This window comes from Ipomoea nil, unplaced genomic scaffold (genome assembly GCF_001879475.1).
Source record: "Ipomoea nil cultivar Tokyo-kokei standard unplaced genomic scaffold, Asagao_1.1 scaffold0465, whole genome shotgun sequence".
Lineage (NCBI taxonomy): Eukaryota > Viridiplantae > Streptophyta > Magnoliopsida > Solanales > Convolvulaceae > Ipomoea > Ipomoea nil.
In genome coordinates this window covers 127,461-150,135 of record NW_017616893.1, presented here as the reverse complement: position 1 = coordinate 150,135, position 22,675 = coordinate 127,461, and the positions used below count along the sequence as shown (strand labels likewise).

Genomic DNA, 22,675 nt, shown 5'->3' with positions numbered 1-22,675 from the left:
ATAGGCCCGATGTCCTCCCCTACATTAAGGATAGAGTATTTAACAGAAGAGATGCATTCAGAAATCAGATTAATCCACCTAGCAGAAAAGCCCATTTGAGTCATGATTCCCCGCAGGAAATTCCATTCCACTCTATCAAAGGCTTTACTAATATCAACCTTGAGAGCAACGTAACCAGTGTTTCCTTGATTCTTTCTTTTCAGAAAGTGCTGAATTTCATGGGCTACCATAATATTGTCAGAAATGAGTCTGTTTGGAACGAAAGCGCTTTGATACTCCGAGATAAGACTGCCCAGGATGACTTTCAGTCTATTAGCAAGAACCTTAGCCACAATTTTGTAGGCAACATTGCAGAGTGCAATTGGCCTTAGGTCACCCACATTTTCAGGTTTAGGCTTCTTGGGGATGAGAACAATTTGGGTGTCATTTAGGCCCTTGGGCAGTTTTCCAGAACTGAGGAAATGTTTGCAAAGGGCAGTAAGGTCATGCCCGAGTATATCCCAGTGGGCTTGGTAGAATCCCGGGTTTAAACTTAGATTAAGTAGAGTCTACATCATAACAAAAGGATCACCAACCAACACATACCAACACAAACAATTACTAGGGATGAGATCCACCACAATAATTAACACTACTATTTACAAAATATTGATATTACACTAAGAATGACATCTAGCTGCCATCAAACTTGAAGCAATGTTATCACGAATAGTTGCCATCTCCTGAGTTTCCATTTCCTCCGGAATTTGTACAGAATTAACTTCAACATCTTGAAAAACATCAGGGGGAATGAACTTAGGATTTTCTTCAATGAATCTAAAACCCGGGTCATCAACTGTGTTTTTTCTAATGTAGTTGTGCAATGCAAAACACGAACAAATTATTCTATTTTGATCCATTAGTGAGTATCTTGGCATTTTTTGTAATATCTTCCATCGAGACTTGAGAACACCAAAAGCCTTCTCAATACAGCTTCTTAAGGATGCATGTGCTTGATTAAATACTTCTTGAGATTCCTTTGGATTTGAATCATGAAACTTCAATTGATGATACCTTGTCTTGGGGTAAGGTGTCAAATACCCTTCACTTTCTGGATAGTCTTTGTCCACCAAATAATACTTACCTAAATGCACACAAAAGTTATGTTAAAATTATATATATATATATATATATATATATATGTGTGTGTGTGTGTGTGTGTGTGTGTGTGTGTGTGTGTGTGTGTGTGTGTGTGTGTGTGTGTGTGTGTGAAAATTACCTAGTGGTGGCTTTGGAAAGTTGAGAGATGAATCACTGATTGTGTCAAGAAAAATGCAAGAATCATGAACTGATCCCTCCCATCCCGTTAAAACGTATGTAAATAGCAAACCAAAGTCACATGCTGCCAAGACATTTGTAGTTGGTATTCCTTTCTTCCCTATATAATGTATTTGATTCTCTTCAGGAACGTTTATCGCAATATGTGTACCATCTATTGCTCCAACACAATCCTAATATGATCCAATAAACATTGTATTAGTCATTATCACTAAATAAAAATAACGAAATAGAGTAAACAGCATACATAATTACCTTAAAATGTGGCATATATCTAGCATCATTGACAATTTGTGGTGGAATTTCCTTCAACTCGGGATCTTTTGGTACAAGTATGTCTCTTGAAAAACCATCCATAGCATTCAGAACTTCTCTAAAAGTTCTACTAATAGTTTTACTGGAACGTTGAAAGCGCTCTTCCACATCTCTATTAGAAGCACCCATACCAAGTAGATATACAAACAAACCCACTTTCTCCAAAATTGACATTCTACTTGAAGACCTCAAACCATACTTGTTTTCCAAATCCACACATAATTGACAAAATGTACTTTGCTTCATTCTAAAGGTGTTAAAACACCTTTCTTCACAACCGTTCAATAATTCATTCATCCTTCTTTCTCCTCTTAAATAAGAAGTCATGCGCAATTCTTTGTGCATATGATTCAAAAAATAGATACATATATAACCAGTCGCACATGCTACCAAATCCCAAAATTCATCCTCATTATTCAAGTACTGTAGATATAGGAGAAGAAGTTGCCTAATTTTCATATCATTATTATCCATACCTACACAAAAACAAGTAAAATTTATCTTACTAAAAACATAGCATAACTTGATAGTACAAGTTAAACATTACATAGCTATATATAACAAAACAATTTTATATATCAACATAAGTTAAATCACTTCAGTCATAATCTAATAGTTAATTGTTAAAATGTCTAAATAACAAAGAAAAATGTCTACACTGCATCACAATCATACAAAGTAAGTTTAATTTTTGGTAGTCTTCTCATAATCATACAAATACTCAATGTATTCAACTCTATTCTTGTCATCTAGAAATCCAAAGAAAATACTTCTTTTTGGATTTTCAATCATTGAGCAAGCAAAGAAATATTTAGCGGCATCGGGCTTTGCAATGAAATGTATACATCATTGATTGATAGAAGTGATAAGATAGTCTGTACATTCAATGCTTTGCTATGAAGTGTATACTTTCAGACTTTTAGTTAATGCCATGTCCTTAAATATGGCATTTGCAAATCTTTGGTATCAGAATGTACGCTAGTAGTGTGTAATTCTAATGTTATAGTCTTATAAGCTCACATGGGGATCAAATAATACATATTTACTAGTCACATTTATAGATTGTACTCAATAATCCGTATTAAATATATTTATTAATGCATTGCTTTACATTATACATTCAAAGCTTTTAAACAAATAATAATAATAATTTCATTTAGGTAAAGTCTTAATCATGCAATAGTAAGACAAACCACTTATACTTTCTTAGGCCGGATTTCAGCCCTAGGCAACTTTTAGTCAGTTAGCCAACTTGGCACCCAACTCACCTGAGTCAACTCCCAACTCGGCCAAGTCGGCGCCCAACTTGGCCGAGTGGTTTTTTCTTTAATTAATTCACATGTACGTCATCACCTAATCGGCTGCTCCTCCATATTCCTCCAGCCAGGTACTCAACTAACAGTCTAACATATGTAGTTGACTAGTCTGGGGGGTTATAACAGTCTAATAGTTCACAACCCACTGCCTTTTCTTTTGTTTTTTAATAATTACTCGGCCGCCTAGGTGCTCTAGGCCCTAGGCACCCCTCGACGCTCGACTAGCGCCTTCTACAACATTGCTCTTCTTAAAGTTTTGGTTCCAAAACTACAATTGCGTTATCAAAATAACCACTAACAAAGTTTGGTTTCATATCAGTATGCAGTAACTTCAACCTTACCGAAGCTACCCTAGTATTACATTCAAAGATATCAAATGCAGTGTAAAAAAAAAGTTTGGTTTCGTATCAGTAGGCAATAGGTCCTTGATTCTTGGAAGTTCGTGTTAATTGTGTTGATGAGATGCAATTATAATAAAATTATGCTAACCAGATTAATTGCCGAAGACTTGTTTTTCTTTATTAGAGCAAGAATATAATTGACAACCCTTCTACAATTACATGTAGAGCCTGTAAAATAATCAAATTGATCCAAACAAGTTTGACAAACTGTTGAAATTTTATGAAATTAATTAGAATAGTGTGCATTGGCTTGTGTAGTTGTGTGGGGTAAGAAACACAAAAGGTGTGGGAAAATTAAAAATATTGCAAGGAAAAAGTATAATTAATAAGATGGCATTGGTCAGTAGCAACATGCAAGGCAAGGCAACGAGAGTGAAAAATAAAAATAAAATAAAATAAAGAGGAGCAAAGCAAAGAATCACACTGACAAATGAAGGATTTCATGTTTCAATTTCACTAATTGTGACAAAGTGTATAACAATATGTAATCTGTGTATTCTCTGTATTGCTATGAATGTACAGAAGGGAAAGAGAATATATATATACAAACTAAGGAAGGTCTGAAACCACTTATTTCAAATTCAAACCCCAAAGGTTGAGAGTAATTCTCTCAACCAAACCTAACTCTTCTAACACTAATCAACCCTAATGCATATGAGATGTCAGTATTCAATTCAACAAAAACATTAAAATATCATAACTCCATTTTTAAAAGGGCAGATATACACATCCAAGTCATATGGTGATATGGAATTCAACACCTTAAATATATACATCCATTTTACAGATTAGTTAGTGAATCTTTTCTGTTCTTCGTTAATCAAGGAAAACTCAGATTGGTTTTCGCGATCAAGAAATCTCTAAAATATATGAACAATTCACCTACAACAGTAGAATTTAGTAATGACCCAGATCAAGAAGCCAACCTTGTTCACAAAAAGAAATACAGGAAGTCAGGAAGGGAAAAAACAAAGGCAGATGTTTAGGAAATTACCCATTTGCCATTGTCGCTGCCGCCCTTCACTCTCCTCTAGTCTCTCTTCTCTCAGATCTGGGCACTGCTCATCTGTGTAGGTTTCAAAAACAGGCAGAAATTTGAAAAGGGAAAAAACAAGAGTTGTGATAATTATTTTCAATCCACTAATTCCAAACACTGCTCCAAGTAGTATTTCTAAAATCAGCAGTTTGGACCCAAAACACTAAGAAAAATTATAGTTACCAAACTCTCACTTTAGTTGTTCGACCAAGTCAAATAGTTAAAATGGATCAAACAGCTAAAAGCTAACCCGAAAATGTCTACCAAACAAGACCTACAATTTAACAACAAATTGCAATCAACAAGGACAAATGAAAACAAGCAAAATTACCCCCAAAGGATACCATTTTGGATTTCCTAAAATTTCTAGTTGAACATGTCCTCTATTCATTGGTTTCGTTACATCATTTCCCAAGCAAGTTAGTTCTCCTATAACTTCCTTGATCCAAACATGCACTGTACCAAGTGAATATTGAAATCGTTCAACCACAATCCTGTGTTACTCCATGACACAATACTAGGAGCCCACTTGCCCCCTTGCTCCATTGCCCCATTCATGAATCTATTAACAAGTTCATATTCTTCACTTTGTCACATAGGTTTCTAGAAATACTTGGCTTCATCCTAAACCTCTCATAACATCTATTCGGATTTCCTGTCAAAAGTTCATGGATATATGTGTCCCCTGCAAGCATAGAAGTTCTACAGGGATTTCTTTCTACATTCAAAAGTGCATAAGCCACTAAGCAAAACCTCTTCACTATTTCTTCAATTTCTTCATTAGGCAATGAAGATGAACTATTCAAATTACATAGTAATTGTTGTGTCATTATAGGAAAAGACCGAAAAGTTCCTGGAAAAAGAACATACAAATGTACATAAAAAGCTTCCTTGAACACATTTTTCCCTTTTAATTTTAGGTGTCCTCTGTCTCCTTGTACATTGAATAATATGAGAAAGAGAGACATTGTACAGAGTAATTGTTAGATTTCCAATGAAGATTTATGATTACACCTCCTATATGCTACAATAGGGATTCACATATAGAGGTTTCTGTATTAAAGGTTAAGTAGAAAAGTGAGGATTATGAGTTGCTGAGGGATGTCTTAGAGGAGCTTTTGGCCTTCACAATGAATCACATAATTGGATACACTTAAAGCATGAGAATTTACTAGTTACAAGCTTATGCGAAGTTGCTAAGGGTATTCTTGTTTTATGTAGGTAATCTTATGACTAATTTATTCACTCTTATTTTGCTGAAGGTATTTATCAGCCAATAAATCTCTGACTTCTTCTGAAGATTATGACAATATTCCGCTACACGTGATTATTAATAAGCATGCTTAGTGGCAAGGTTGCAAAAATTACGCCTAGGCTACGCGGCGGCCGGCCGCCAAGAAATTCGGCGGAATCGCCGTTCTAGGCGGTCGGCCGCCTAGGCGCCGAGTAGGTCGCCGCGGCCTAGGCGGGAGTTTAACTAATTTTTTTTTTAAAAAAAAAATTATAATTTAAAAGAAAAAAAATATATATATATATATATATATATATATATATATATATATATATATATATAAACGGGCGGCGCCTAGAGGGCGCTAGCGATTTTTTCAACCTTGCTTAGTGGCAAGCAACAAATGATCATTTTTCATATTACAAAACAAGTCTTGATCCAAAGTAACAGATTTTTCAAGGCCTTTGTTCTCAAATTGTACAATTAGAAATGGGATCTATAGTGGAGGATAATCCCAAACCATACAACGTCATAATATCCTTCCACAGATGCTGGTATCTCCTTTATGATTTCAGAAATTTAGAGATGTATGAGTGTAAAAATAGGGCAACAAACATTTCTAGAAGAATGCTCAAAAAGTTTAGGTGATTCAACACAAGACTGCCAAATAATGATTAATGAAAGGTTAAAATTGCAACTTATTATCACATAATGTAATCCCAACGTGTGTTTTTCTTCACCTTTTTTCCTTTTTAGACTCCTTGCAAGAGTTCCACCAGTAGTGTTGATGTCCTTAAACACAAGAAATGGATAGCAGTTAAGTAGTAATTTAAAAGAAAGGAGCAAGGTGTTTTGGGAGCAATGAATCTGATGAAAAAGATATTAGCATGTACATTACAACATTTATAAAAGTTCAGTTACAGTATAACATCAGCAAATTCAAAGAAGATCAACTTGCCGAACTTGTTTTACTACATTACAACACTCCAAACAGTTCAAATAACTAATAGATGTTATTTGGCATAATGGAAGTTAATTGGCTTCTTTATGCAAAATCATTTCACATCTTCAAGACATAATTGGTGTTACACAAGCCAGGGCTCACTAAAAGCATTCAGCTCAAGCATGATGAATATTTAGTCTAAATCTAATTAACAGTATTGTTAAGAAAGATTTAGAAGAATTTGTTGTATTACTTCCTTGTCTCAAATGGAGAGACAACAGGCATATATATACAGACTCAAAAGACACAATCCTACAGACACAACTCTACACAACTTCAACAGACATATTTCTACAGACACAACTTTTGTGTTTCAACAAGTATCATATAGCAAAGCCAATAATATGTAAAAATTGAAAGTAGTTATACCTTTGAATTGCTGGTTGAGCGAGAACCCACAGAAGACTCTACAGAATCCATGGTAAACACTTGTGAAAGAGCACAGGTAACTGCAATTCTTTTCCAAAGTGTACTATGTTAAAGTTTATTTACAGAAACTATATAGTGCTTGGACACAAAATGAATATATAACTCATTGGTAGTTTAGATTAACACAGGATAAATTTAGATTATACACTGATATAAACTTTTGACGCATACACGTCAAATTATAGCATATACACAGATTTCAAAATACTTACTAGAAACCACATCTAGTCATTTAGAGCACCATGGCAGACAGATTAGGACAAAGGGAGTAGCAATGTAGCATCACAAGCATACTCACCTAACACCTTGTAATTTTTAATACATAAAAGCAGACAAGAATGCTACATGGATTTGAATACATTACCCAAAATTCACATCTAGAGCACCATGGCAGATAGTTTAGGACAATGGGAGTAGTATCACAAGCATACCATTGCTAACACCCTTTTCTTAATACATAAAAAGCAGGCTAGAATGTTGCATCTATATTCGTTGAGAATGAGAGGTCAGAGGAGCATTTTGTATTCTATGGTTTATTTCCTCTGACTCCACATTTCATTAACTTTCCCGCCATAAGATAATCTCTTTTATATTTCTTTTAATCTTTTTTCAATCAAAAAAGAAAAATATTCTTCATTTTAATATTTCAAACTGATTACGGAGTAGACATATAATATCAAGATTAACATAGCAAGAGTATTCTGTTTTGAATAGCAATGAATCACCAAACATGCTATATTTTAAAACTTTCAAGCATCTGAATACTGCACATAATCACCAAAACTAACTCCAGTACATAACTCAATGAAAGTAGGGGTCCTTATCTATTGACTACTGAGGAAAACTTGCAGTAGATCTATCAAAAGATTAAAGAATAATTATTACACTTACTAACTACAATTGCCTTTACAGCACAGCAACTGAGCAACAGATAGATAACTGGTCTTCCTATGTCAACAGCAATAACAACAAACACATTTCAAATGTAATTCCCCTGTTCACTTTAAGAATATTGCATTGCATATACTCATATAGATCATGGTTGATGATAATCTTCTTCTGAAAATGGTTGATTATATAGTGTATATACTCACATTACTCAACACCCCAATGACCCCCATGCGATTAGAATGTATCATATTACCAAATTTTCCATAGAGAACTGAGCACCAGTGCCATATCAGTAATTTCTGAAGACTGGATTTCCAATGTTTTAGTTAGCACAAGTTGATAAGTGTTTCTTACATGCCTTTATTTAGTTAGGGCAGCATGGCACAACAAAGGCAATTAGGACAATCTAGTACAATATTTAAAAATAAAAATAAAAAAAGAAACACACACACACACACGGAATTCAGCACTTCGTCGTTCCATTTTACAGTTGAATTGCACATTTGCACCCTAGACCTTGAAAGGCGCAGGGCGTAAATCCTCAACATTAATCACAAAAATAATCAACAAAATCCCAATGCGCGGAAACCCTAACTCACATTAAAAAAAAAAAAAAAAAAAAAAAAAAAAAAAGGATCAAGACATTATGAATACAAAGCATAGATAAGAACATACAAGTCTTATTCCTCGCAGTACGTGGAGATTGAGGGTTCAAGAATACAGAGAGAGGAAAGTGCAAGATGGACTGAGCGTATTTAGTCGGGCCATTGACACAAATACAAATGCTTGGAAGAATTTTGTCAAAATGTGAATATTTCTATTTCTGAAAAAAAAAAATGAAGTTTGTATTTTGTAAATTATGTAGTACGGAACCCAAAAAGAAATAGAAAAGCAATTTCATAATGAAAAATATTTCATGAATTCTCAAAAATATACTCCAAATTTTACTCTCATTCATGTTTAAATTTAATTGGAGAAAGAACAAAAAAATAAATGGCTTTATGACCCCTTACTAAATTAAACAATCACAGCACGTTTGGTTCACGGAATGAATTTTGAGATAATAGGAATGTTATTCCATAAGGAATGGAATAGGCAAGGAATAGAATAGGAATTGTATTCTATTGTTTGGTTCGCGGAAGGAATAGACTTTAGGAATTATATTACAGTGTTTGGTTAATTTAAGGAATAGAAATGAAATATGTTTTAAAAGACATAAATACCCTTATAAAAATATGTGATGGTGGTGGCGGTGGTGGTGGTGGTGGCAGTGGCGGTGGTGGTGGCGGTGGTGGTGGTGGTGGTGGAGGTGGTGGTGGTGGCAGTGGCAGTGGTGACGGTGACGGTTGTGGCAGTGGTGGTGGGGGCGGCGACGGTTGTGGCGGTGGCGGTGGTGGTGGTGGCGGTGGTGCTACTGGGTGGTGGTTCTGGTGGCGGCGGCGACGACGATGGTAGTGGCGGCGGTAGTGATGGTGGTGGTGGCGGTGGTGGTGGTGGCGGTGGCAGTGGTGGGTGCGGCGGTGGTGGTGGGGGCAGTAACGGTTGTGGCAGTGGTGGTGGGGGCGGCGACGGTTGTGGCGGTGGTGGTGGTGGTTGCGGTGGTGCTGCTGGGTGGTGGTTCTGGTGGCGGCGGCGATAGTGGTGGCGGTGGTGGTGATGGTGGTGGTGGCGACGACGGTGGTGGTGATGGTGGTGGCGACGACGGTGGTGAAATAAGATAAATTTATATATAGGACAAAAAAATTAGGTTAAAGAAATAGGTAAAAAAGGAAATAGATTCTAAAATCTATTCCTGAGCGTTCAGTAATAGGCTAATACTAGGGGGGCCCTAGTAATAGCTATTACCTTGTTTGAGGTAATAGGCTATTACCAGGAATATTATTCCTGGTAATAGAAATGGTTACCAAACAAAGGAATAGGCCTATTACTGGGAATGCTATGCCATTCCCGGCCTATTCCGTGAACCAAACGGGCCATCAATGTATTGTCATAGGGAGTAGAAAAATGGGAGTACGATTTGAGAGTCCATGTAGAATTATTATTTTATAAAATGTAGAAAACGAAATATGAGAAAACGTTTATATATATATATATATATATATATATATATATATATATATATATATATATATAAAAGGAAAATGACACGTCTTTCCATTTGAGTTATATGCTTATAGCAATTTTTCTACTAAGTATTTATGTATCAACATTTGTTCCCTTAAATTATGTTAAAAGTGACCGTTTTTCTCATTTTTATGTTAGATAAACATTTTTACTCTTAAAAATAAGTATTTCATTTATTTTTCTTCTCCAATAAATTATTATTTATATGTATAAATGACCACGATTCGGTTCGTTATGAACTTATGATTCAGAATCGAAAAAAATAAAATAAAATAAAATAATTGTTAAATTTAAATTATTTTAAAAATAAAAATTATAATTTATAAAAATAAAAAAATAAATAATTTTGAATCCCACATGTCATTGACTACCCAAATATATTTATATATACATAACTAACAAACTCTTTAAAATGTTTTTTAAAATTAAAGTTATGATTCTAACAAAACAATGCAAGTAAAAGACTTACACTACAAAAACTCTTATGATTTTTTTTTTTTTTCAAAGTAAAAAAATTTCAAAAGTTTATTCACTCCTCCCCTCCAAACTTTTTGCCTACGACCAACATTGGTCCAAATGTTATTAGTCTAAATTACCTTATTTTCAAGCCATGTATATTAGGATTGGGGGAGGAAAAAACAAACAAAAACAAAAACAAAAAAGAGGAGAAACTAGCCCAGTCAAATAGGTAGTAAAGTGGTTCTTCACATCCCAAACATTCCACATCTATCTTTGCAAATAAACTGAAAATGAGATATTGGAGGAAATTAAACCCATTTTAATTTGTTCCCCAGATCAAATGGGTTTAATTTCCACCAATTCTCATATTCAGTTTGAGCAGAATTTTTCATTTTGGAATTGTCTGTAGAGAAATAGGCATTGCTGGAGCATTACATTGAATTGGTTTCGATCTGCTTAAAAGAACAGAAAACACACTTCTGTGATCGAACACTACTCTTACATGCAAAACCAATGAAAAAGACATGCAATTTGTATGGAAGCCTAGCTAAGAGTTAGTTGCCTCAAATTAAAGTCTATTGCTGTGTAAGAAAGCTTTTGATAATAACGATGAAAAACTTGTGTGGGGATCCGTGAGACGGTTCCGGTCTAAATAAAAAATGTATACTAATACTTATACTGAAAAATGTAATACTAATCATAAATAAAGTGTTGGTTACTTATAAGGTAAAGTGTAACAAACATTTTATTTCTAATTACTAACCTACATATGTTCTTTGGGTTTTAATTAATTTGTGTAATTTTTTTTTCAAAACCAAAATGTGGAAATTTATCAAAATAAATAAAGAGTTCAAAAAGCCGAAGGTATGGAGTGCCTCCCCTATGGCCCTACTAATTATATTTGTGTATTTATATGATAAAATTATGAGGTATTTGTAATAGTCTAATAAATGCTTAACTATGATTTACGAGAAAGTTCGAAGTTGCTATTTGAAAGTACGTTTTGGATGAAACATGTCTTCTGATTCTAACTGGCAATGAAATAAATCACTTTAAATTTTTTATAATTGGCTGACTTAAATCGATAAAGTCAATAGGTCGCTCTCGCTGAGAGTTGAACTTGAAACTCTGTAATTATCAAGTCAACAATCAGAAGAAGTCTAACTTGGTGGAGTAGTTTTGAGTTTTTAAAATATTGGACCGTTGCAGGACAAATTAAAGCTAAGTAGGTGATAAAATTAGTAATAAGGGTAAAATAGGCCATCGAATTGCACACAATAATGCAATTAGGCCACTAAACTTAAAAAAAGCTACAATTAGATCCCTGAACCAACCAATTTTATGCAATTAGTCTTATTTGTAGGTTTTCCAAGTTGTTAGCAGGTCACCCATTTTCAATTTTTTTTTTAAATTATTATTTAAAATTAAAAAAAAAAAAAACAACAAATCGGCTCTGCCGGAGACGAAGAGTCTCTTCGTCTCCTGCCATGGAGACGAAGAAGTTATCTCCGTCTCCATGGCCGGAAGACGAAGAAGGTTTCTTCGTCTTCGGTAGAGACGGTATCTTCTTCTTCTTCTTATTTTTTTTTAATTAAAAAATTATTTTAAATAATAATATTTTAAAAATATTTTAAATTAGAGGTGACCTGCTAATTACCTGAAAAATCTATAAATTGAACTAATTGAATATAATTGGTTAGTTCAGGGACTTAATTGTAGTTTTTTTAAGTTCGGTGACCTAATTGCATTATTGAGTACAGTTCGATGACCTATTTGACCCTTGTTCCATGAAATTATAAGAGTAAGTTGAATAGTGTGAATATAGTTAGTTCCAACCTATGCCCGTCACTAAACACGCCTATTTCCATGCAAATTCTTTCAACCAAATCAATTGCAAAAAAGTTTTTGATTTTCTAATTAGGGAAAATGGCACTTTTCCCCCTGAGTTATATACCTATAGCATTTTTTTCCCCTAAATTATTGAAGTGGCTGTTTTTCCCCCCTGAAAAGTTAAATAGACATATTTACCCTTAAACTAAATATTTAATTTATTTTTTTCTCCAAAAAATTATGACCATAATTTGGTTCAAACTAAACAAACACTATAGCAACCAAACCGAAATATTCCAATTACAATTTAGAATCGAAATTCGATATTTAGAGTTTATTAAAATCGTGAACCGGAACGGACGGTTCATGTTTCGAACTGAAAAAAATAAAATACATTTATTATTGAATTTAGACTATTTTAAAATAAAAAATAAAATTTTAAAATAAAGACAGTTCAAAATCGCAAATCAGATCCGGAACCGCCGGTTCATGGTTCAAGATTCAACTTTTTTGATACATAATTTTAATAAATTGACATTTAAATATTGGGTTCTAGATCTGAATCATAACCATAAACTATTAATTCAATTGCTTTAGTAACGGTTCAATTCAAACCGAACCGTGTTCATCCCTACGTATACGCAATAATTTGTTGGAGTAATAAAATAAAAAAAATGTTTACTTTAAGGGTATAAATGTCAATTTAATATATTAGGGGGAAAAAGCACCACTTTTAGAATAATTGAGGGGACTAATGTGCTTACCTAAATAATTGAGGGGGAAAAAGTGTTATAAGTGTATAACTCAGGGGTAAAAAGTACCATTTTCCCTTCTAATTATTTGCAAAAAAGTTTTTCATTTTCTAATTATTTGCACAATCTATTCGCACCTGTTAACATAGTTAAATTTTCATTTAAAATACGTGTTTTAAATTTTGTTAATGATAATTTGTTTGTTTAAATAAACCAAGTGACATGTGTTTTAAATATTTTATTTGTTAAAAAATTACAGGTGTAAATAATTTGAAAGTTTAAAATTAGAAATCATTTCTAATATTTCTATCAATAATATAGATTTTAAAAAATTAAATTTAAGTTTATTTTAATGTGTACGGAACTTTTAAAAATATATATATAAATAAAATTTTCTACAACCTTCATCCTAAAATGGTCTTTAATTAAATTATGCAAAGTAGTGTTAAAGCGGTTGCATGGTAAGTTAGTTAGAGTGGATTGAAGATAGTTTTATAAGGGGTTGATAATTTGAATATAGTTGAAAGCATTGATTGTTATTTATTTTCTAAATTCTAACATTAATATATTAGTGAAGTGATTCAATAAAATAAAATATAAGTTGAATGTCATATCATATATGAAAAATCGAAATATAAAGACTTAATCACACAAAATTATATAGTACATGGACCTCTTAAGTACTTTGATAATTTATTATGTTCTATACATTTTATGTTTTATAGTTAGAAACTTAGTTAACATTTACTTGCTAGATTAAGTTATATATCTATCTAAAAAATCTTAAATGTAATATAAATATAATAAAATTATATAAAAGTCCTCAATGATGATAATGTTATAACAAAAATAGAAAACACCGTCTTGGTATAATCAATTATAGTTTTTGTAAAACAATCTTGTTAAGTTTTAAATTGCATTTACTTTGCCAATAACTTTATGGTTTAATGACATTAAGTTATTCTCTCATATGGAGGTTGAGGGTTCAAGCTTTATATTGCATTATAAGTACCTAATTTAGCAGTGACATTAATAATTGACATATTATGGAAATGTATAAATTATAATTTTTTTAATTAAAATAATAAGATTTACTCTTAATAATACAAATTTCAAAAATAATACAAAATACGTAATTGTTAAATTATAAAATTTTTAATTAGATAATTAACCAATTACAATTACACATTTGATTCAACTAATTGCAATACTACTGCTCAAAGCCAAACATCGCAATGGTGAAATGCCAGTGCTGGAACATAGGACATGGCTTTGCGGAATACAAGGGGTACTAAAAGAAGAAAAAGAAAAATCAAATTGATGAGAGAGAAAGGAGAAAGTAAAAACACAGAATTTCATGCGTATTTATACGTATGAACGGATTTTGCACGTTAAGGGACGCATGCAAAAAGAATTTCATCCTTTGAATATTTGGTAATTTCCCAATCATTTTCAAAAACCCTTTTTGAATTTTACAAAAAGCTTCAATTTACGAACAAAATTGTTTGTTTGTTTGTTTTTTTTTTTAATCTCCAAAAAGGTTTTGATTTTGGCATTTCAATCTGTTTAAAGGGACTCTTGATTCCCAGATTTTGGCAAATGTTTGATTTCAATAAATAGGGCTAAATGCAATCCCTTCTAACAGGATTTATGGGGTTGAATTATTTATGCAAGTTCCAAGACTCAATGTAATGCATGCAAATTATGGAAGGTTTAGGTTTTCATTATTGTTTTCTGTTATGAGTGGTTTTGAGCTGGTCAAGAGCTTGGGCGTTTTACATGTCCTTTGAGTCGCATTTTGCATTGAGGGTTCTCTGTGTTTGATGATTTAGGGGAAAGTTCACAAATTTGGGATTTGGTTTCCTGAATTAAACAATGGGATAGATAAAGAAATTGGGATATTGAAGGTGGAGTTAGAGTGTAGTCTCTTGAAGTAATCAGTTATTGTGGGTGTAGTTAGTATATGGGGCAGAGAAGTAGGGGGAGAGCCTTGTCCTATTGTTGTTCAAATGGGTTTTGTGTCAATATTGTCACTTGAATGGCTGGTCTTCAAAGGCCTAGTATTGCCGACAGGGATATCGACCAGGTATACTTTGCAAATCCCTTAATGTAAGTTTAAGGTAAATGCTAGTGTAGAATAATAGTTAATGAGATTACGTTTTGTCTTGGTTTTTTCCATATCGGCCATGTTTCTTGAAGGCCATTACAACATTGAAAAAAGGGGCATTCCTGTTGAAGTATGGGCGCAGAGGAAAACCAAAGTTCTGTCCATTTCGACTTTCTATTGTGAGTTATTTCCCATATTGTCAATCTAAACACTATTTATTTCCGTTTTGGCATGATTAAATTTGTGAATTGCATGGAATGTGTTATGCATTCAACGAATGGTTTTACTTTGTCACAGTGGATCAAATGCATTTAGAACTTCTATTCTTCTGAATATGTTGTGCGTTGTGTGTTTTCCTTGTAATGCCTCATAACGGTAGGTTTCAATTGATGAATATTAGAAAATTGCGCCAGATTTTGATAAAAGTTGGATTGTTGGAATATTTGAGTTACCACAGCATTCTTGTTGCGTGTCATATCATTTGTGTATTACTTTGAGATTGAGTGGTTTCATTTAGGGAGCAACATGATCATTATTTGGAATAGTGTTAAGTCTCCTGTATTTTTCTATTTGGCTACTTTGCTCATTTGCCCTTGTGAACTTTAAACTATCACGTGAGGGCGCTTAATTTCAGGGACAGAATCAATGATTCCTTTGAACTCTGATGAATGGTTCGTGTTTAGGGAAACTAATCCATATCCTTGGGGCTAATTTAGCCGTTGATATAATGAATGGCAAATGTTGGCTATATACTCATTACCCATTCTTTGTTCTAAAGCGAGGATTGGGTGATGGTGGTAGATGTGGCAGATACAACCTTTTATTAGGGTTGCTTCATGTATCTGGAGTTTAACTTGGAAAAAATACCACACTCTGTATATTTGAGCTAGTATAAATTTCAAATATTTTGAATCTTTTCTGCCTCATTAGTTTCCTTAAAAATGTTTAACTTAAATTACCAGTTCAGTTACTCTACTGGGAAAACAATCGTTGTTTTGGTTCTTATTAAAACAATTTCAGGATGAGTCCGCATTGCTATGGTATTATGGCAAAGAAGAGAAGCAGCTAGAACTGAATCGTGTTTCAAGGATAATTCCTGGGCAGCGAACTGTGAGTTTGATCTATTTTAATATATATCTCAACTCCTTAAGATTTTCTAAAATAACATTCTGATGGACAAATGCATCCTCAATCTCACCTTTTTTTTTTTTTTTTTTTTTTCATTTGAATTACTTTTTGTCCTAATGTTTTGAGGCATCCCAACAATTACATACCCTAACTTCCCGGCAACAAATTGGTTCTTTTTTATTTCTCTTTATTGTTCTTGGAGTGCACAATTGGGAAGGATTGTGCATCGGGGGCTAGTGTTACCCAATACAAATAGCTTTAATCACAGATTATTTGGGATTGACTAATGTATTTAGTTTCTCTGCCATTATAGAGTTAACAAAAAAAATAATGAATTTGAAGTGAAGAATGGAAATACTTCTATCTTTAAAAAAAAAATGAAAAAGTAAAAAAAAAACATGTGCCATTTAATAGAAAGATGGGACCTATGTAGATTTTGGGTTGGCAGATAACTTTCATTGGTTTAATAAAGATGGCAAGTAGTTTCTAGATTAATAATCCAAAGGGCTTTGTTGCTCTATGAATGGTCTTGTAAAGGTCGATATCATGAAGAGCTTTGTTAAGTTTACTAGTTGTCCGGCATTGAGCTTCTAAATGTTTATGCACCTATAGAGTATTTACAAATTGAGCAGTTGATCATCCGAGTGAGACATAATTTTTTCTCTTTTTCAGGCAATATTCCAACGGTATCCTCGGCCCGAGAAGGAATACCAGTCATTTTCTCTCATATATAATGATAGATCATTGGATGTGGTGTGTTTCTTATGAGTTTCCTAACTAATTAGTTGTGCTTCACTCTGATGATAATCAACATGTCTATCTATATCAGCTCTTACCTTTGTCTCATGCAAATTCTGGATAGATATGCAAGGACAAGGATGAAGCTGAGGTTTGGCTTACTGGTCTGAAAGCACTAATCTCAAATGGAAGCTACCAAAAGGTAAAAATTTAAGGCATAACTGAAGGTGTGTTTTTTCGTAGTTCACATGGTCAAAACGTCTTTCCATTTTCAAGATTATCATCTGTAAGTAATTTACTTTCCACTCCTACAATTTTGTCGGAGAATTGTCATAAAAGTTTCGAATTTTACCCTCTTCCTCTTCTTCCAAGAAACCTACTCAACCCTACCCCCTCCCCACACACCAAAAAAAAAAAAAAAAAATTCCTAAATGCTTCACTGGAACAGGATCAAGAGGACACCCAACGAAGCAAGTCTCTTACTCAAGGCGGATTGGGAAAAGCATTTGCTGATATTGTTTCCTACACTGCATCTTCCAAAACTCATACATTTGCTGACACTAATTCCTATTCTGTTAGCCCGCTGCCAACCGATGTTGGAAGCCCAAATGCCCGAAATTCTGTAGCTGCTGAAGTATCTAGAGTAAGTTTATCTAGTGCTTTAAGTTCATCAAGCCATGGTTCTTGTCGTGAAGACTTTGTAAGCCTAGGTGATGTCTTCATTTGGGGTGAAGGCACTGGAGCTGGAGTGCTGGGTGGTGCCTTGAGCGGAGCCAGTTCATTATCTAGCATGAAAATCGATGCTCATTCCCCAAGGGCACTCGAGTCAACCGTAGTACTTGATGTTCATAGTATTGCTTGTGGTTATAGGCATGCAGTATTGCTCACAAAACGAGGCGAGGTATTCAGTTGGGGTGAGGAAGCTGGTGGGAGGTTGGGGCATGGGATTGAGGCCGATATTCCCCAACCCATGCTTATTGACACTCTTAGTGGCATGAATGTCGAGATGGTAGCATGTGGTGAACATCATACTTGTGCGGTTACCATCTCCGGAGATTTATATACTTTTGGTGATGGTATTTATAACTGTGGTCTGCTTGGACACAAAAGTGCGGTCAGTCATTGGATCCCTAAGAAACTAAGCGGTCCCATTGAATGCTTCCAAGTGCGTTTTGTCTCTTGTGGGGTTTGGCATACGGCCCTTATAACATCTTCAGGCTTGTTGTTTACATTCGGAGATGGAAGCTTTGGTGCCTTAGGCCATGGAAACCGATGTGGAACTAGTATTCCACGAGAAGTGGAGGCTTTGAGTGGATTACAAACACTGAGGGTTTCTTGTGGTATTTGGCACACGGCTGCAGTTGTCAAAATAATGAGTACACCCGTCGATTCTGGACCGTCTGATTGTTCTGAATCTGGAAAGCTATTCACCTGGGGCGATGGAGAGAAAGGCAGGCTAGGACATGGCGATAAAGAAGCCAGACTAGCTCCAGAGTGTATAGCTGCTTTGGGTGAAAAAACTTTCACCCAGGTGGCCTGTGGGCATAGCACCACAACCGCTCTAAGCACCTTTGGGCGTGTATATACAATGGGTAGTGGCAAGAATGGACAATTGGGAAGTCCCCTAGCCGACGGGACATCTCCAATTTGTGTCGAAGGTAAAATTGCCAAGAGCATTGTACGGGAAATTTCTTGTGGTTTACATCATACTGCTGTTTTGACTTCGAAATCAGAAGTCTATACCTGGGGAAAGGGTAACTACGGGCAACTTGGTCATGGCGATACTTGTGATCAGTGTACCCCCACCCTTGTAGAATTCTTTAAAGATAAGCAGGTGAAGAGCATTGTATGCGGGTCAAATCTAACTGCTGCAATCTGTCTTCATAAAGGGGTATCTAGCGTCGATAATTCAATGTGTTCGGTCTGTCACAATCCTTTTAATTTCATACGAAAACGTCATAATTGCTACAATTGCGGCCTGGTTGTTTGCTCAACTTGTAGTAGCAGAAAATCTCTTAAAGCTTCTTTAGCCCCGAGTATGAATAAGCCATATCGTGTCTGTGATGATTGTTTTAACAAGTTACAGAAGCCCATGACACCTGGATCTGTTACTGATATCGCAAAACTTGAAAGTGTAGCTTCACAAACTAAGTTTAGCAAGTTGCTGGATAATACTGGACTTCATCGACAGCATCTCTGGACTGACAAACTTTCTTCTATTAATTCCTTCAACCTAACTGAAGGAAGAAGTCCCAACCGAGATGTAAAAGTTGAAAAACATGAAGGCAATATCTTTACTTTCCTTAGTGAAAATGCTCAAAGAGGATATAATTCCCTGCTTCAGTCCCCAGCTAGTCCACATGTCTCTTCAAAGAGTTCTCTCTCGGTTCCCAATCTTCCCATTCTTGGTTCCCTTCAGGCAACATATCCTATTGTAAGAAAGACAAGTCTCTTGCGACCTGGAATGCCATCTTTATCTTTTTTTACTCAAACAAATGAAGAAGTTCATGATCCGTCAAAGCAAAATGAAGCAACATTGAGTCAGGAGATCAAATGTTTAAGGGCAAAGGTGAGTTTTTTGAATACGCCTTTTTTTTTTTTTTTTTTTTTTTTTCAATTTCCTCATACATGCGTTCAAGATTGAGTTAATACAAGCTGGGGTCCTTCGAATATAGTGGCACCGCACATTTAGTCTTAAACTTTCAATTTAACCACCCTAGTCCTTCAACTTTCAAATTTTAACCACCCATGGTCCTTTCGTTAGTTTAAGTAAGGGCAAAATTAGGACCAAGGATGGTTAAAAATTTGAAAGTTGAAGGGCCATGGGTGGTTAACTTGAAAGTTGAAGAACCATGAATGGTTAAATTTGAATGTCGAAGGACCATGGGTGGTTAAATTGAAAGTTTGGGATTAAACGTAGCGGTGCCACTATAATCGGAGAACCTCTGCTGGTATTAACTCGTCCAATTTTCTTTTGTTATCAAGTATTTTTTAATATATATTCTATGAGATATCGGGAAGCTTCTTGTTTTAGGAGCTAGAGGAAAACAATCAAGAATGTTCCATAGAAACTACTCACTTTAATTAAATTTATTTAAAGTATACAACAATTTTAATTTCTCTACTAGATCGACTTTGTTTTTCTTGTTAAGTTTCTTGAGCAACACTTGCCCAGATACCGCTAATTAGTCATGGTCAGTTAACATTCTCTATATCTAGTTGACAAGATAGGTTATTAGTAAGCAAATTTTGGACAGAAAACTAGCGATTAGTTGTGCAATAGCATGAGTTAGTGGTCAAGGGGGCTTTTACATATGGGCTAAAGGTCTATGGTAATCACAGTTAGCATTGATGATAAACACTAAATCTTGATGTGTATGCAAAATGAAAAGGGTATAGTCTGTTTGGTTGAGGCGATTAATGAACACTATTAATTTGCTTACTAGGAATTGCCTTGAAATTGTTTATAGGTGGAAGAGCTTGCAAGCAAATCTCAGCTTCTTGAAGCAGAACTCGAGAAAAAAACAATGCAAGTAAAAGAGGCTAAGGCTAAAGCAGCTGAAGAGTCCGAGAAAAGCCAAGCTGCAAAAGAAGTCATTAAATCTCTCTATGCACAGGTTGGACATTTTTTCTTCTCAGCTCCACTATCTGTGTGGAGCATATATATACTATATAAACATAAATGTGCAATCCAACTATCAACTTAGGCTATTAGTTGAGACGGAGCACATGCTTCAATTTGGTATCAAAGCCAACCCCATGCCAAAGGTCATGGGTCCGAATCTCCGCGTCACCTGATGAAAAAGAGACTATGACTCACGTGTTGCTTGGAGCCCCGTCAAAAGGAACTGGCTCGCACAAATGTACAATCCAACTATTAGCTTAGGCTTTTAGTTGAGACAGAGTACATGCTTCAATTATTTGCACCAGAATAAGAACAAATTAGATTTCTTCCCTGTATTGTACTTAAGTTTACAATACAATACCTTGAATTATAAATGCTCAATAAATACCTTGAAGAATTATGTAAATACTCCAAATATAATTCATTGTTGGGCATATCCAAAAGAAGTTTAGTCATTCATCCTTAATCTTTTCCCTTTATCAAAATATAGGTCATTCTTCCATTGTTTGTGTTGAATTTGAAAGATGGAATGGCCTGGCGGGTGGAGAATAATACCACCCGCCAGTTAGGCGGAAGCAATGATGAAGAATTAAAGAATAGAAAATGTATATAAGACTGAAATATATTAGTATTATCTGTGTTTCTAATAAAGAAACATAGTACATATATATATATATACAAACACATAACTGTAAGTAACTATCCATAACTGATACCTATTCATAAACAGACACAACCCTATAGATAAACCTAACTCTTTATTTTTCAACAATTTGTATAGAAATTATTTAAGCGGGTAAGACTTGGTCTCACTCCTTCTCATAACAGCCTAATAATGTGTACTGTTACCTAACTGTTAGTGTTTAACGGTCCATATGATCCAAATCTTCTGGCAGCTGAAAATAAGGTCTGAAATGGGGCCAGATGGCCATATTGCCCCTAGCATATTTGACTCTAATGCTCAACAGTCTTCAAATGATCCTAGTCAACCTTCTCGTGAAAGCACTGTGACTAATAGCACAACCTCGCCCACAAGTGACTCCAGTGACAGTACAAATGCCCCGCCCTCATCTAATCGAGTGAAGGTTCAACAGAACTCGGAGAGAGTGATACAACCTGAACCAGGCGTATACATTACGATTTTTTCATTGCCTGGAGGTGGCAATCAACTAAAGAGACTTCGTTTCAGGTATTTCTCTGCATCTTGGCTGGGGTTACCCCCATACCATACCATTTTTCTCCCTTCAGTATGCGAATGGAATTTTATTTCCTTTTGGATCAAATTAACGTTGATTAAAGAATAAAAATTCAGTTCTCGAGTCTTTTAGAAAGTTCACCTATGGATTCTGGCCTATTGTGATTCCAGTATATAGAATGAACCTTTAGATTCTTGCATCTCAAGAAATATATTGTAAAGAATGAAGTTGTTTGAATGCTCTGTTTGGTGAAGGGATTTTTTTGCTTCTTTTACAGTAGGAAAATTTTCTCTGGAGAGCAGGCTGAAAAATGGTGGGCGGAAAATGGACAGAAGGTTTTAGAAAGACACAACATCAAGGTCACTCATAGTTAATGGAATCTAACAAAAAGTACTAGCAATATCTTCACTCTGTATTGTGTGAATTTTCCTCTTTTTTTTTTCCATAAATTTTTTTTTACAGTTCTGAGAAAAAACAGAAAGAATGATGAAGAAAATCTAGATGTACATCATATATTTTGTCTGCAGAAGCACTTTTTCCATGTTTTTGTTAAAACTTTTTTTGTTGGTTTGTTAGTACAGAATTTTGCTAGTGTAATTGTATTCTTTATTAAGAGTAGTAACTAATACTTGCCTGCTTGATTAATTGATAAAATGATTTGTATAGTAAAATCTTAAATGTAAGAAGTGTAAGGTATCAACTATCAATTACTCCGTATTTGCTACTTGTCAAGCACCCTCATATTTAATCTTATAACTCTTTTTGTATTGTCATATT

The 22,675-nt window shown here is 34.6% G+C and overlaps 2 protein-coding genes across 4 annotated transcripts; one reads left to right on the top strand and one right to left on the bottom strand.

Moving 5' to 3' along the window:
- Positions 1-569: 569 nt before the first annotated feature.
- Positions 570-8,745, bottom strand: LOC109173004 (putative nuclease HARBI1). Its single transcript, XM_019322249.1, has 7 exons — positions 8,615-8,745; positions 6,989-7,068; positions 6,357-6,408; positions 4,344-4,415; positions 1,573-2,108; positions 1,259-1,490; positions 570-1,123 (listed from the first exon to the last, which is right to left on the bottom strand). Exons 2-7 carry the CDS (start codon positions 7,037-7,039, stop codon positions 660-662), a joined length of 1,407 nt encoding a protein of 468 aa, XP_019177794.1. The 5' UTR covers positions 7,040-7,068; positions 8,615-8,745; the 3' UTR covers positions 570-659.
- A 5,670-nt stretch (positions 8,746-14,415) lies between these two features.
- On the top strand, positions 14,416-22,473 carry LOC109173027 (E3 ubiquitin-protein ligase HERC2-like). 3 transcript variants are annotated; one of them, XM_019322285.1, is made up of 10 exons: positions 14,416-14,538; positions 14,750-15,190; positions 15,304-15,390; positions 16,232-16,321; positions 17,012-17,092; positions 17,202-17,279; positions 17,526-19,646; positions 20,548-20,694; positions 21,599-21,891; positions 22,176-22,473. In XM_019322285.1, the coding sequence occupies exons 2-10, from the start codon at positions 15,143-15,145 to the stop codon at positions 22,270-22,272; spliced, it is 3,042 nt and encodes a 1,013-aa protein (XP_019177830.1). In that variant the 5' UTR covers positions 14,416-14,538; positions 14,750-15,142; the 3' UTR covers positions 22,273-22,473. The 3 variants fall into 3 exon arrangements, with proteins under 3 accessions (XP_019177830.1, XP_019177829.1, XP_019177831.1); XM_019322284.1 differs by having other exon boundaries at positions 14,416-15,190; XM_019322286.1 differs by lacking the exons at positions 20,548-20,694; positions 21,599-21,891; positions 22,176-22,473 and adding an exon at positions 20,335-20,408 and having other exon boundaries at positions 14,416-15,190.
- The last annotated feature ends 202 nt before the right edge of the window (positions 22,474-22,675 follow it).

What these genes read in the sequence shown, in the direction of transcription:
- LOC109173027 (XM_019322285.1), top strand. Translation starts at nt 15,143, where the DNA reads ATGGCTGGTCTTCAAAGGCCTAGTATTGCCGACAGGGATATCGACCAG. An exon ending in CCGACAGGGATATCGACCAG is followed by an intron (nt 15,191 to 15,303) that starts GTATACTTTGCA and finishes TGTTTCTTGAAG; the next exon opens with GCCATTACAACATTGAAAAA. An exon ending in ATGATAGATCATTGGATGTG is followed by an intron (nt 17,093 to 17,201) that starts GTGTGTTTCTTA and finishes AATTCTGGATAG; the next exon opens with ATATGCAAGGACAAGGATGA.
- LOC109173004 (XM_019322249.1), bottom strand. Translation starts at nt 7,039, where the DNA reads ATGGATTCTGTAGAGTCTTCTGTGGGTTCTCGCTCAACCAGCAATTCA. An exon ending in GCAGCGACAATGGCAAATGG is followed by an intron (nt 2,109 to 4,343) that starts GTAATTTCCTAA and finishes GTTTTTGTGTAG; the next exon opens with GTATGGATAATAATGATATG. An exon ending in CTTTCCAAAGCCACCACTAG is followed by an intron (nt 1,124 to 1,258) that starts GTAATTTTCACA and finishes GTGTGCATTTAG; the next exon opens with GTAAGTATTATTTGGTGGAC.